The sequence below is a fragment of the Puntigrus tetrazona genome, chromosome 13 (assembly GCF_018831695.1).
Source record: "Puntigrus tetrazona isolate hp1 chromosome 13, ASM1883169v1, whole genome shotgun sequence".
NCBI lineage: Eukaryota > Metazoa > Chordata > Actinopteri > Cypriniformes > Cyprinidae > Puntigrus > Puntigrus tetrazona.
The window spans coordinates 18,453,167-18,467,480 of NC_056711.1; the positions used below are offsets into that span (position 1 = coordinate 18,453,167).

At 36.9% G+C, this 14,314-nt stretch overlaps 1 protein-coding gene and 1 long non-coding RNA gene across 10 annotated transcripts in view; both read right to left on the reverse strand.

Moving 5' to 3' along the window:
* Positions 1-208: 208 nt before the first annotated feature.
* LOC122356994 lies at positions 209-2,960 on the reverse strand. The gene is made up of 2 exons (XR_006252406.1): positions 2,840-2,960; positions 209-241 (listed from the first exon to the last, which is right to left on the reverse strand). It is a non-coding gene; the product is annotated as an uncharacterized LOC122356994 (long non-coding RNA).
* Positions 2,961-5,031: 2,071 nt separating this feature from the next.
* Positions 5,032-14,314, reverse strand: part of fgfr2 (fibroblast growth factor receptor 2) — a 46,080-nt gene continuing 36,797 nt past the window's right edge. For all 9 annotated transcript variants that reach the window (XM_043255034.1, XM_043255032.1, XM_043255033.1 and 6 more), the window contains 3 exons: positions 10,298-10,435; positions 8,651-8,756; positions 5,032-6,848 (listed from right to left, as the gene is read on the reverse strand). In XM_043255034.1, the coding sequence (XP_043110969.1) occupies positions 6,684-6,848; positions 8,651-8,756; positions 10,298-10,435 (409 nt within the window). In that variant the 3' untranslated portion in view covers positions 5,032-6,683. The remainder of the gene's footprint in view (positions 6,849-8,650; positions 8,757-10,297; positions 10,436-14,314) is intronic.

Consider the following 14,314-nt stretch of genomic DNA (forward strand, 5'->3'; position numbering starts at 1 on the left):
TTTGTTTTTCCATCGGCGGTGGCTGGTTGTAGTTGTAGCTGGGCCGGGTTGAGGTGTTGAGCCCAGCTGTGTGCTCTGCAGACGGTGCCAGCGAGGGCCTGGACGTCCGCCTAGAACCACAAGCGCTGACGGGTCCACCTCTGTCAACCTGGAGCCCAGGACAAAGCACCTTTTCAGCGCTCGCTCTCCTTCAGACTCACTGTTTTTCCCCCCTCCGCTTTGGTCCAGTCATCTCCAGGAGCTTGGAAAAAAAAAAAAAAAAAAAAAAAAAGGGAGTTATAATTATCATGATTTCCATTACAACTTTCATCCTGCACTGACTGATGGGTAAGGATGGCTGTGCTCAAGGCGTACCTTTTTAGATCGGTGTAACTCCTTAAAGAAACAGTTAACAGAAAAAATAAATAAATAATAATAATTTCTGTGGAGCACAAAATACAATAAAATGCAATGACAAAAGCGTATAACAAAATATATATTTATATTATTAATTTTCAGTTTTAGCTTTAGTAATCTTAGTATTTATTACTAAAAATACTTAGTATTTCAGTTTTCATCAAGATCAACTAATGGTTGGAGAATGGATGAGTATATACAGCTGCCAAGTGTTTTTAATTTACATTTAATTTAATTTCAGCAATTTTAGTTTTAGTTAAAAACAATCAGCTTTAAACTTTTTTTTTTCCCCAATGAAAGTCTATTTAAAATGTATTTATTTGAAATTTTTCACGAACTATTCCTTAATTGCTTTTCAGAACCTTTTCTGGCAATGCTCCGTTTTTTGGCCCGAGGGCATCTGAACAATAGCAAGCGATAGAAAGAGGTAAAAGAAAAAGTTAGCATGGTCGGAAGCTGGAATTAGCGTTTCTTGCCAGGACAAGATGGGAAAAGTTCTTGTCCTCACAGGTAGTCGGCATTGAGTCACAGCCAGGAAGAAAACTGATTTAATTACATTCTAACCCCAAGACAAGCACAGACATTCCTGAGCGTTTGGAAGGGCAGCTCCTTCAACCTGCAGCCGGCAAGCTAATTATCCACACAATAGACACTGTGTCCAGGTAAATGACTTTAGATATTGAGAATTAGCTGAGGGAAAAATTGCAGGGAACGGGAGCGGGAAGGAGGTCATCCTTCTCTTATATGGCGTAGGATCAGCCTTGTGTTGTGCTCTTTTGGATTCTTTGGCCCGTCTGTTTTCCCGCTCAAACGAGCAGCTGTCTCTGATCCTCGAGCTGCAGACTAATTAAGTCATGCTAACACCGAAGCCACCTCAGCAGCCGGGAAATAGAACTCGAAGCAAAAAAAAAAGCTAAATAAAAAAAATCAAGTGCTAGTTTTAAAGCTATGATTTATTTTATGATTTTTTGTAATTATTTACAGTTTTGGAAACTGATACTGCTAAATAATTTGAAGGTAAGAAATGTTTATAAATAATTCGTTCAGAGTTGCCAGTGTTAATTAAATTAAAAGCATTAATTGGACGTTCCTTTATTTTATTTTATTTTACTACTCGCTTTAGACTGTTCGGTGAACATTTGTCCAGTTCGCAAAATTATAAAAATGTGAAAAAAAAAAAAAAAAAAAGTAAAAATATTTTTTTTAAATCAGGATTGTTTTGCATGATCTTTCAGAAATCATTCTAATATGCTGATTTGCTGCTCCGGAAACATTTCACTTTATTCTTTTCCTTCCATTATGAAAAACATGATTTTTATTTTTTTTGTCAGAATTCCTTGACTGAACTAAAGTTCAAAATAACACCTTAGCAGCCAGTAAACATAACTAAAAAAAATAAAACAAAAAAACAACAACAGGTAAATAAAAAAAAAAAAAAAAAAAAAATCAAGTACTAATTTTAAAGCTATGATTTATTTTAGGATTTTTTTTTTTTTATGATTTACAGTTTTGGAAATTGATATTGCAAAATGATTTGAATACAAGAAATGTTTGCCAGTGTAGCATTAATTGGACGTTCATTTAATTTATTAATTTATTTTCTTTACTACTTGTTTTAGACAGTTGGTGAACATTACAAAGTTTTGTTCCCGTATTGTTTGCAAAATTATAAAATGTAATGCGAAAAAAATTGTGTAAAAATATTTAAAAACCAGGATTGTTTTGCATTTTCAGAAAACATTCATAAATAAATGTTTTACAGCAGTATGTTCCAATAATTTTTTTTTTTTTTTTACTCTTTGCATTCATATGCTAATGACTCAATTTGTTTTAAGGCATCTTTTAAAAGTTTTTTTTACATTTTTTTTTTTAAATTGGTGCTCGCATTAGATTTAAAATTCTGGACTGAAATCAGCTTTCACAATGTCTGAAATGAGCTAAAAACTGATTCATTATCAGAACTCATTCATTTCATGTCAAAAAAACCAAAAAAAAAAAAAAAAACACACTTTAATAAAAACAACTCGCACATTTCTATTCTTATATTCTACGTTTAATGTCAAAGAGAATAGCGTAAAACCATTTCTAAGAGAATTACTGAAGAACCAGAATACTTCACTGGAATCAGGAGATAAAAGCACAATTCTGGATTATTTTGAAGCATCTCGTTCCACCTCCAGCACTAGCAGGCCAACAGCACCAGAGCTGCGATCAACTGCTCATCTGCTCATTTTCAATTAAACCTCATTTATGAGGCAGCGCTTCTTTATTGCTGTTTTTATTGGCCGACTTTATGACAGTAGCTGCACATCTGCTAAACCCTCTTAAACTTCAGAAACTCTATCGACAATTTAAGTCCCGTGGAGAGACGCAAGCTTCAGGACTGAACTTGATCGCTTTTAATAAACCTCTGAGGAGAATCTGAGGATGCGCGTGCACCTACCTCAGCATCTGTGTAGACGATCTGTGCATTGAAAAACGCTGCAAGCGGGTTGCAACTTATGAAAATAAACTTTAGTGTATGGCTTGAAAAGTGTATAATTTCTACACACCAAAAATGAACCGCTAATCAACTTCTTTCAAACACGCTCTCTTATTGGCCAGGAAACTGATAATCCCGCCCCCAAACTCACGCTATTGGCTGAATGTTCTTCTTTGCGTAATATCCACAATGCTACGATCCACAATTTTATCTCCAAAACGACTCGTTTCGCTGCTTAATTATATGATATTATAAAATAAGTGTGTCTTGCCATATTGCCTTTATCTTAATTATGAACACACTGGTTTATAGTGCAAACATTTTTTTTTCAGTTTATCGCACGTTCTTATTCTTCTCGTTATTTTCCTGTAGCAGCTAGTAACCGGAAGTGCCTCCCATATGTTTACTTTCGCGTTAAAGAAAAGGGTGGATAAAGATACCTGCGTTTTTCTGACGTTTAGAAGTGTGTGCAGCTGCAGTAATAGTATGCTAGTATGTTGTTACGAACCACGAAGTCCACGAAGATACAGTAGCATGAGAAATAAAAAGTAATATAATTACGCTCACCCTTTTCAGCTAATTAATGGCAATACATGTTGCACTATATGTATAAATACACCCTAACTTGCATACATTTCCAAACCAGAACTGTAAGTGCTACCGTAGTGGAGCTAAAATAACTCCATTAGTTTTCTTTCCGTTAAGTCTTGGAAGTTGTGTCAAAATTCATTAAGATTATACTTATGCACCGATTTAGGATGAGGGAGGTGAACCTCAACGGATCAATCTCTGAAAATGACTGAGTCTGCTTAAAGAGAGCGCAAGCTATGAAGCACTGGATGTGGTTTATGTCACTGATTAACTCTCTCCCAGCGTCACCCGTGTGTTATCTGTGAGTGCCCGCTCACGCCCGACTCATGTTGACATTCCAGAGGACTGGACCTTGTGCAAACAGCCTCTGACAGATGGAGGCCGTAAGAACCAGTAGATTGAGAGGCAGTCAGCGCTCCGATGGGCCTCCTCGCGTTTTTCAACAGCTCTGAGCTGAAGAACCCTATGTGGCATATGCTCGTGACGCTCTCTCGTTTAGAGGATCAGTCATGAGGTCTGAACGCTGCTGTCAGTGAAGGGCATGGCAGGTTTCAATCGCCACAGCTTTTTTTTTTTTTTTTTTTCGCTTTCATGAGTGACCTTCGACCCGTCTTAAACACACTGTAACCAACGTCGCTTTTAGGGGACACCGGAAATAAAAAGGTGATAGTATCTCAAACTGAAATATTATGCCTAATAAAATAATGTCTCTGATGTCCCGCAGGGGCATTTCCACAGCATTTTCAATTAATTCCTACGGAAGTTGAGCTGAAACACTTGCGCAGTGCATTGTGGGACTGAAAGCAGCACAGACAAAGTGTTGTAGAGGAAGGTTGGGTTTTTCCTCGACTTTATGCAGATATCAAGAGAAAAATGGCGGGTGACAAAGCGCTGTGAACACGAAACACAGATTTAACGTTGTAGTGAAAAGCACCGTTAAAAATCTCAAACTGCTCAACTATGCTTAAACAAAATACTTATAATACTTAATAATATATTAAATTGTGTGTGTGTGTGTGTGTGTATATATATATATATATATATATATATATATTTTTTTTTTTTTTTTTTTTTCTCATATCTCAGTATGAACATTTATTAAATTGTTTGTGTATATATATATATATATATATATATATATATATATATATATATATATATATATAATTTTTTTTTTTTTACCATGAAGATGTGTTAACAATTTTCATACTTTTTTTGTAAAAATATATTATCACTCATCCCATTAAACGTAGTTGCATATTTAAGTATATACAATTTTTTTTTGCATATATACAGTATATTTGCCCAAGACAAGAGATGATTGTTTGTATCATTGTAAAATGTAAACCATTTTATCAACTTCAATCTTCTAAATGCGACTAAAGGCATGAAAATATTAATATATTACAAACATTAACATGCTGTTTTGCAAAGCTGTTTTGAAACTGTGCTGCGCAAAAAAAAAACGCGCTATATAAATTTCATTTGAATACGTGCAAAAACACCAGAAAGGGATGTACTTGGAAAAGTGTCTCAAACTATAAAAACTAAGCACACACGAGTCATTTTTCATCTTTAATTTTACAAATCTGTCAGGAACACTTGTTGAGAACAACCTCAGCTCATTTGTCTGGAAGAAAATGAAACACTTGAACAATTCGTAATACTTTCGAGTTGATGTGGGTAAAACTGCACAAAATATACTGCAACCTCTTTTCCAGCATTGCGTCAAATTCAAATGCAAACTTCAGTGTGAGTAAAACAGCCGGATAAAAACGTCATCCTCTACTATAGAAAAGGGATTAGCTGACTATAAAAATGTACGTTATTTTTGCATTTTAACTTACCATTCACATTTGTATATATATATATATATAAAAAAGACGTAAGAAATGCAAATCTTTCGATACCAGCTACGAATAATTCTTTGTACCACTGAAATGTCATTTTAAATTACAAAATAAAATTATGAATCATTATTGTTTCTACGGTCATCATTAATATTATTATCTCTTTATTATTTTGATCTTTTTTTTGATTCTTCTTTAACATAAGTCAATAAATTAACACGCTATCTCTTTCCCTGAAAGCCAATACGCGACTGTGTCAGCAAGCGAGAGTTGCGCAGGACCCGACATTAAACGTTTCCAGGAGATTTTGTGCGCCCGGATTTCGAAACCAGCACCACGGCTCAGAAAACCGGAGAGTTTTGTGGCTTTTAGTCCGTGTTTGTTAGTTCCGAGGTCTTCTGAACGCTAGTGCGCTCCCAAAAGATGACAGAGAAAAGAGACAAAAGAGAAAACTGCACTCGCCGAGCCATTTCATGGAGTTTTTTTTAATGTCGAGTCCCGCTATATATGTGCTAATGAAAGTATTTCTGGGAATGTAATAGAAACATCTATTTTTCGCTCTGAGGGAAAAGGGAGGAATTGTTCGGAAGTCCATACAAAAAATAATTCATTGTAAATATATAATATATATATTTTTACATATTTGAATATATTTACAAATATACCCAGCACTATATACCATGTATTATTATTTTTTTTTTACCATTAAGGATAACTGCTTGGGATTTTTGTATGATAACTGTGTTATCATGGTAAAAACGGAGCATTTAAAAATAAAAAATTAAAAAAATCAACTGGAGGCAGTGTTATGTTTTCTTCTACTTCTTCTTCTTCTTCTTCTTCTTCTGTTAGTTAGTATGTTTCCTTATTGTACTCCTTTTTTTGTCTCTTAAGAGTCCTGTCCATGTGCTCCGTTAATTTCTCTTGGGAACACAGAATCCTGGAATGCCAAGCAATGGAATGATGGCAATAATGTAATAGAATTCCAACACAAATGGAAAAAAAATCATCAAAATAAACAAAAAAAGCAAGAGGTGGGTCCTTGGAAACAGTCACTTTTCTTCAGTCCTCGTCCTCTTTTTAAGAGCTTGGTCACGTGTTTTTGTGCGGGCAAGTGTGCGTTTCCACAAAAAAGGCACCTGCGCTTCACACACACTTCAGTTTCTTTCCGGAAAAGCAGCACTGCTGGCGTCTCAGCCTCCTTTAGCGGGCTCCCAAAGTCCAGCGAGAGCTTCGCCAGGAGCCTGGAGGCAGCATACGGTTCTGGATGGTGAGAAGGGAACTGTGGGTAAAAAGTCTCTCAGTCTTGTTGAGGACTGCAGGAGTAGCTTGGATGCAGTGGGTTTGGAAAAAGTTGGAGAGGCTCATGTTTTGATGCCTCCGTTGATGTGCTGGTACTTGGGAAGGCAGGGCTCGTCTGCTAAGGGGTCGTGGGAGAAGACCGAATCGTCTCCGGAGGAGCAGGAGCTGCGCGTGTCGGGGAAGCTGGGAGAGTACTGCTCCACCGGGGCACACAGGTCCAGATACTCCTGCAGACACAAAGAGGAAGATGAATAAACATGACCAGAACTAGAGCTGCCACATTTACTAGGGACAAAATATTTCAGTCAGTTGAAAGAGAACCTATTCCACGGAAATAAAGCCTATTCTAAAAAGAATGTTTTTTTTAAGTTGATTTAGTTTCAAACATTTTATTTCAGGCGATTTTTTTTGTATTTCAGTTATATATATATATATATATATATATATATATATATATATATATATATATATATATATCTCAAATCTCAATCAAACTGTATCTGTTTTTTACTATATTAAAAAATAAATAACAAAAAAACTGCTAAGTAACACAATAAAAGAATTATAAAAAAGTATTTTTCAAATGTATAGAATAAAATGTAGTTACGTGTTTTTGCAAATAAACTCTTCCTAAATATTACTATATTACTACATGAATGGTTTCATGTAGTTAGTATTAATATTTTAGTTAGTATTAGTAGAACTTTTAGTTCAAATGGGTTATTGTCATTTTAATCCATTAAATGCATCATTGCTGGAAAAGGTATTAATTTAACTTTTGAATGGTATTGTATATAATCAAAACATTATTTATTTGTTTATAATAATTATTCTAAACAATACTTTCTGCCGTTGCCTTGGAATAAGTTAAAGTTTTTCTTATTTTTTATTTATTTTTTCTACTTTTTACGTTCAGTTAGTTTTCAGTAGTCTGCGATGAATACAGAGTTAAAAAAAAAAAAACAGCATTCATTTAAAACAGAAATCTTTCGTGGCATTTAAATAGCTTTACTGTCACTTCTGATCATTTAAATGTGTCCATGCTAAATAAAAGTAATAATGTCTTTCCTTCAAAAACAATAACTACCGAACCCAAACGTTTAAATGGTAGTGTATATAATCATATAATCATTTATAACTCAAATAATACTTTCCGCTGTGGCTGACCAGCAATAACACTGATCTACCAGTCGCTTCCTTAAAAATGAAGTGTGCTCAATCCGCGTTTAACCATGCTGAAAACCACCGCGCCAGATTCACCAGTCTGAACGATCGCCTTCAGAATGTCGAATCTAACCAATATTTGCCTATCGAATTTCAGTGACAGTCCTGGAGACTATATATTTCTGGAAAGCATATCTAAACATCCAATGCACATGAATATACACGACCGAAAAGGATGTTTTTTCCTGGTTCATTCCTCAGACTAAATTGGAGCCATTTTCTCTTTGTGGCTGGTATTGAACTATTTGACGAGAGGAAGAGGGGGGTTTTAGGTTGCCGAAAATGAGTGTTGGATTGAACTCTCGCTGCTCAACACAAGGCAGCTCACGTTACTAAAGACCTTCACATCTGTGAGCAGTTTAAGACGGGGGGAAGAAAGCAGAGGCACTTTATTACATTTCTAAAGTTCAAAACGGCGAGCGAGAGCGGGGCTTTTGGCATCATCCCTCTTCCACGGCTCAATCCCCCCCTTCGACAAGTTCTGACAGATTTCCATCCCTCAGTCCGCCACACGGATATCACGGATGACAGCTGGGGAACGGAAAGAAACGTCTAGAAGGGATCCATCTGACAATTGAGCAACGTTAGCGCGAGGGCCGCTCTCGAAAGCCCGAGCCTGGATGAAATCAAGCGACCTGTACGCTGACCGTAAAAAAAAAAACGCTTCCTTTCCCTCGCGGATCTTGCGAAATGTTGCGAGCCGAAGCCAGCGTTGGCACGGCTTTGATGGATCCCAGAACTATAGGGAAAGCGTGAACGGTGTGGAGTGTGTTTATGCATGTGTGTAAACGTGTGCAGGCCTCACCTCGTTGGTTGCCAAAGTGAGAATGCGGTCCAAGTCCTCCACCAACTGTTTGAACGTGGGCCTGTGGGAGGAGATGGCGTGCCAGCAGTCCTTCATCATCATGTACCTGGGAAAAGACAACGTGACATCATTTATTTATTTCTAAGCTCTGTTTTGGAAATCAACCATTGGTGTAATCAGACATGCTCAGGCGGGTACACGTGCGCTAAATACGGTGATTTTGCGCAAAACTAATGCGGCAAGTCTATGTGAAAGACTGTTAGGTCATCGACACGATGGCTTATATGTACTTTTCTGGTAATTTAGGGTGGGAAGGAGCTCATTGGTCAATGCGAAAACCATGAGAGCCTGATTGAAAACCTCCACTGGGATTTTTGTATGATTGGAAAACTAGCTTTAAGTCGACATGACCAGCATTTTACCATTTTACTTTTTTTTTAGTATGTAAAATTGAAAATTGTAAGCGGGACACTAGCTAAATGGAAGAACTTAGCTTAAATAGTACATGCACACACCAAATGCCAGCCAATAATGTGATTACTAGTTTAACTAATGCATTACTAGGCTAAACGTAACAAAATTTAATAAATGTACATAATGTACATAAACTAAATGTAATAAAAACATAAAACAGCTCAACTAGTACATACTAGTACTAGTCAAAAATGTGATTAAAAACTGTTAATTGGCAACTACCTTAATGTATTGCTAGGCTAAATGTAAGGCCAAAAAATGCAAGTAGAACATTAGCTTAACTAGTACATGTACACTACACACAAGTCATAAATTTGATAAAAAAGTTAGACACTAGTTTAAGTTGGACGCATTGCTAAGCTAAATGTAAGACAAAAAACAGATAGTAGAAAATTTGCTTAATTAGCACATGTACAAAGTACATACACGTCAAAAAATTGATTAAAACGGTTAGCAGCTTAACTAAGCAACATGCTAGAAAAAGAAACAAGTTTAAAAAAGGCAGAAAAAGTAAATGATTGTTGTTTGAACTACCTCATGATGATAATTAAACCGACTCACTGACAAGGTAAATGCACCAACTTAACTAATACACAGACACTCTGACATCAAGTAAAGAATATGCTAACTAAAACATGCATGGTGCCAGTTTAACCAGCCGGGAAATGATCAGAAGTATGATAGCTTAACTAGCGCGCTGACAAGATAAATAATACAGTTAAAAGATCCTCTGCTCTGAAAAACGTGAAAGTGGATGACCTGATCACATATGGAAGTCGCTTTCAATGGCAAGATTTTCTGTTGCTATTTGGTGTGCTATTTGTACATAGAAAGTGAACTGGCGTACATATGAACTAGTACAAGTACATACTAAATGCAAGCTACAATATGGCAAAAAAGGGGCGCTAGCTTGACAATTTAAATTTAAGTGCAAAAAATTAAAAAATAAATAAATTATAATAATGGGCATATAATTTCCAATGCAATAATAGAAAATGTTTAGCAGTAGGACACTAGTTTAACTAGTCCTAAAATGCAAATGAAATGACAAAGACAATTTGGGAATGCCACCTTAATGAAAACAAACTTCTGTCAAATGCAAAGAGATTTATCAATTGGAAAAAGATTTACAGACAATGCGGCATGAACTCTTTAGAAAACATCAACACTCACAATTCGTTGGTGCAGTTAGCAGGTTTGTCCATGCGATGACCCTCTTTTAGTAGCTTGAAGAGCTCCTCGACAGGTATTCCAGGATACGGAGAACCGCCGAGTGTGAAGATCTCCCACATTAAGACCCCGAAAGACCAGCTGGAAGAGACAGACAAACATTCATCAGATCACTTTACCAGTACAACACACAACAAACAAAGTCCTCTCGTGGTTCATATTACACTTTCAATCAGTGTTTTGACCGTAAATACAGTGAGAGTATATTGGCACTCGACAATCAGCATTTGTTCAGTTATTCTCGGTTATTTAACAACAAATTCCAGCCTCTTCTGTGGTACCATTACTTCACTATCCCCAAAATTTGGACATGGAACGCTCTTTCCAAAAAACCCAATTTGATCCATTTACAGTAGTGATATTTGTTGGCGCTGACAATGCAGTAGCTGTTGGGGTCTCAATGCGGTCTTTCTGAGAGTGTCCCGGACTGTGGGGCCATTTTTACACGACTCAAATGGCTCTGGACTCAAAGCTGGCTTTTGTCCTCCGTGGAACGCCACAATGACACATACTGTCCAGCCAAAACAAACATTAGCGAGACCCACAGGAAACAAACATCCAGAGGACGGAAGATTGTAGCGGGGAATGATTTTTCAACACATGCCAATTCCGTGTTGCTTCATCTAAGACGAGGAGGGAAAATAAAATACGCAAATGATAAGAGTTTCCACAGAGGGTTTGTGCCCTTTGACTCATCATATGCGAGTTAAAAGCTTCCCAAAATAGGCCAGCGGACATGCAGAGCCAGAAACGCTTATCATCTGCATAAGCTTTTACTTATCCTGCTGAGTTAACAAAAGCGTTTCATAATCACAAGATATATTGGTTTGAAATCAATGCGTTACACAACGCTCTTGAGAAATACATCTCTACAACTATACACGCAGGTTAGCAGAAAAGAAAAGGTGTGAGCTTCTTTTAACATTTCAGTGGCAATGAGAGTCAGTGGAGAACAAATTTAAGACTTTGGCGTAATCTCCTGCTTCTTTCCTGATGTTTCTTTTCTGAGAATTTTAGAAGAAATCTAAAATTCTAAAATTATCTCAGATTCTAACATTTGCAGTCAGTGAGATCTCAATATGAACTCCAATATTTCTCAAAGATTCCTTGGAGGGCTAATTCGAAACTTTGCTTTGTTCTCCTGCTCCTCAAATGTTTCTTTTGAGAAAAAGCCTGAAAAAATGTCTCAAAATATGCTCAGATACTTGCACTTGCACTCACTGAGATCTCCATATCATCTCCAATATGTCTCATAAAGATTTAGTAGAGAGAAAATTTGAGACTGGCTCAAAACGTGATGCGGTATCAGAGTTTGTGATCAAAATATCAATATTTCCCATAAATAATTTGAGACTTTGTTTTGGCTTATTTAGATGTTTCTCCTGAGGAAAACTCACAATTTGGTCAGATACCGGGATTTTCAAACAATTACATCTCAACATAAATAGTTTGAGACTTTGGTGCAATCTTTGTCCTGAAAAAAAAAAGACTCTAAAATGATCTCAGATACCAACAATTGCACTCAATGAGATCTCAATATGAACTTCAATATTTATCAAAGATTCCTTAGAGGGATCATTTTAAAACGTTGCTTTGGTCTTCTGCTTCTCAAATGTTTCTCTTGAGTCTCGGAAAATGCTTAGATACCAAATCAATGCAATCAAAATTCATTATGAACACCATTACTCACAATGATCCCAATGAGATGCTATTCACATAAACTGAATACCTCTAAACTATTGCATTATGTTTATTTCTACTTCTAAAACATCTGAAACTTAGAACCCATTAAGTCTCAAGAGCAGCCTCCGAACAACACGACTCTCCTCTGGTTGTGCTCTTTTCTGTTGGCCCACAGCAGTCACACGAAGCAAAGCACAAAGGCTCTCTGCTTTCGTTTACTCCTGCGGTTACCAGTCTGTGTGTTTGTTTATTCAATCAGTTACCCTGTTTGTCGTCTTCTCATTTTTATCTAGCGCTGCATCTTCTTTGACATGTTTGCCAAATTCATCATCTCTATTCAGTCACCCCGTGTAACCGTGGCTAACCTCCCAATGATCAATCACTCACACTGAGAGAACAAAAAGGGTCACTGCAATGTCCTCTTGAACCCTTGCGCTTCGATGCAGTAGGCTGCAAATGGCTTGTGTGCAAATGATACAGCTGTATGCTAGACCTTGCTTGCTAATTAGCCACATTTCACTTCACTATTAGGAGAAAAAAAATGTATTTTATATAAAGAAAATATTTGGATTAAATTAAATTATCTTGACAAATTTCATGAGAAGAACTCTACATGCTAACTAGGCAATAAAAGCAAAAAGTGACCCTATTTTATAGGTTTAAAAGGCCAACACCTATCTTTATTCTAATTTAGCTGACCTCGCGTGAAGCCGGATGAACCTCAACCATAAAAGCCATTAAATTAACATCCTGAACAAACATGCACACACATGCATCCATATTTCCATTTTTGCAAGCTCTGCAGCTTACATCCCATTCCCCAAGGGACTTGTTTCTCGATTTTTATTATAATTTATGTTTTAATTTAATATGATGTCATGTATGGACCATGTCTGTTTCTGAGCCAATCAGAAAGCTCTAGACCTTAGCGACTTATGATGCATAATTAGCATTGAACCCCAAGACAAAAGATCCAAGCATTTGCCATCAATAATAGTCTCTTTGTTATTGATTTGATTTTACAGCACGGACCACACAAAGAGCAGACAAACATGACAAAAGATAATGAGCTGCGAGAGATTACACAACATATATCATTAGGGGTGGACAGTATAACCGCATTCCTTTATGATAATATCTGTTTATGTACATTCCAATGCCATTCCATTAAATACTTCACAAGTTAATAATTTGGAACTTGATAGGGGCAAACCAAAAGATCAAAATATTAATAACAAATGAATGTAGAAATGACTTCAGCCTGCGCATGCAGCCAAAACTTCAAAGCATCCAACAGAGGTCGCCTGAAAAATCCAACATGCACCAAAGCGTGACTTCCGTTTGGTTTCATCTCTTCAAGAAAAAAATAAATAAAAGGAACAAGCATGCAGTAGCGGATGAACGCAAATATAAATGACAATTCTATAGAAAATAAAAAGAAGGGAAGAGACTTTCAAGTGTTCAAAAAAAAGAAAAAAACAATGAGGACGAGAAGAGCTGGATGGAGGGAATGGAAGATAGAGGGCATTTCCGCCCGGTCTCGGGGAGGTGAGGGTCTGGCCCGTCTGAAGGGCTTTGAAGCTGCGCAGATTAGTAACACGGCACTGGTCGCAAGTCGAGCGTGAAATCTCTTGCTTTTCGGTGTAGCGCTGGCCGCGAACAGCCCTTCTTCTTTCTCTGCCTGACAAAAACACTTCCTTAACTTTCCATCACTCGTGTTCCTTTTTTTTTCACGAGGGAAACAATCCTTGTACTCCTGAACTCACCTGCCAGCGGGTCCCTTTCTTCCCCAAACTACTCGCTTTACACAAACACACAGCCACTCCAATCACAGTAGAACGGTCTTGTTCTCTCTAGACAACTTTTTCAATTTGTAGAAAGAAAAACAGCCCTAACAGTATCATTTAGACTTGGATCAATAAGAACCAACCAGAACCATCCAAAACCAATGAGAAGAAATAACAAGCTGTCACTATACGCAAATGATCTGTTATAATTGGCCACGCTGTTGCACTGATGTGTAAATGTGCATTCAGAACGTTTAATGTATTTGTTATTGCTATGATTCTATAATTGATCGCCCTATCTGGACAGCCTGAATCCCTGGCAATATTTCTTTCTCTTCCGTGTATCTCTTTCTTCTCGCTGCATCTTACGGAAGCCTGTTTCTGCCACTGAATAAAAAGCAAAAAAGGTAACGGCAACTTTTTTATCTCATAATTCTGACTTTACTTGCTGTTACTTTCCTATGTGTTCACTTTCTTTAATCCCTCTCTG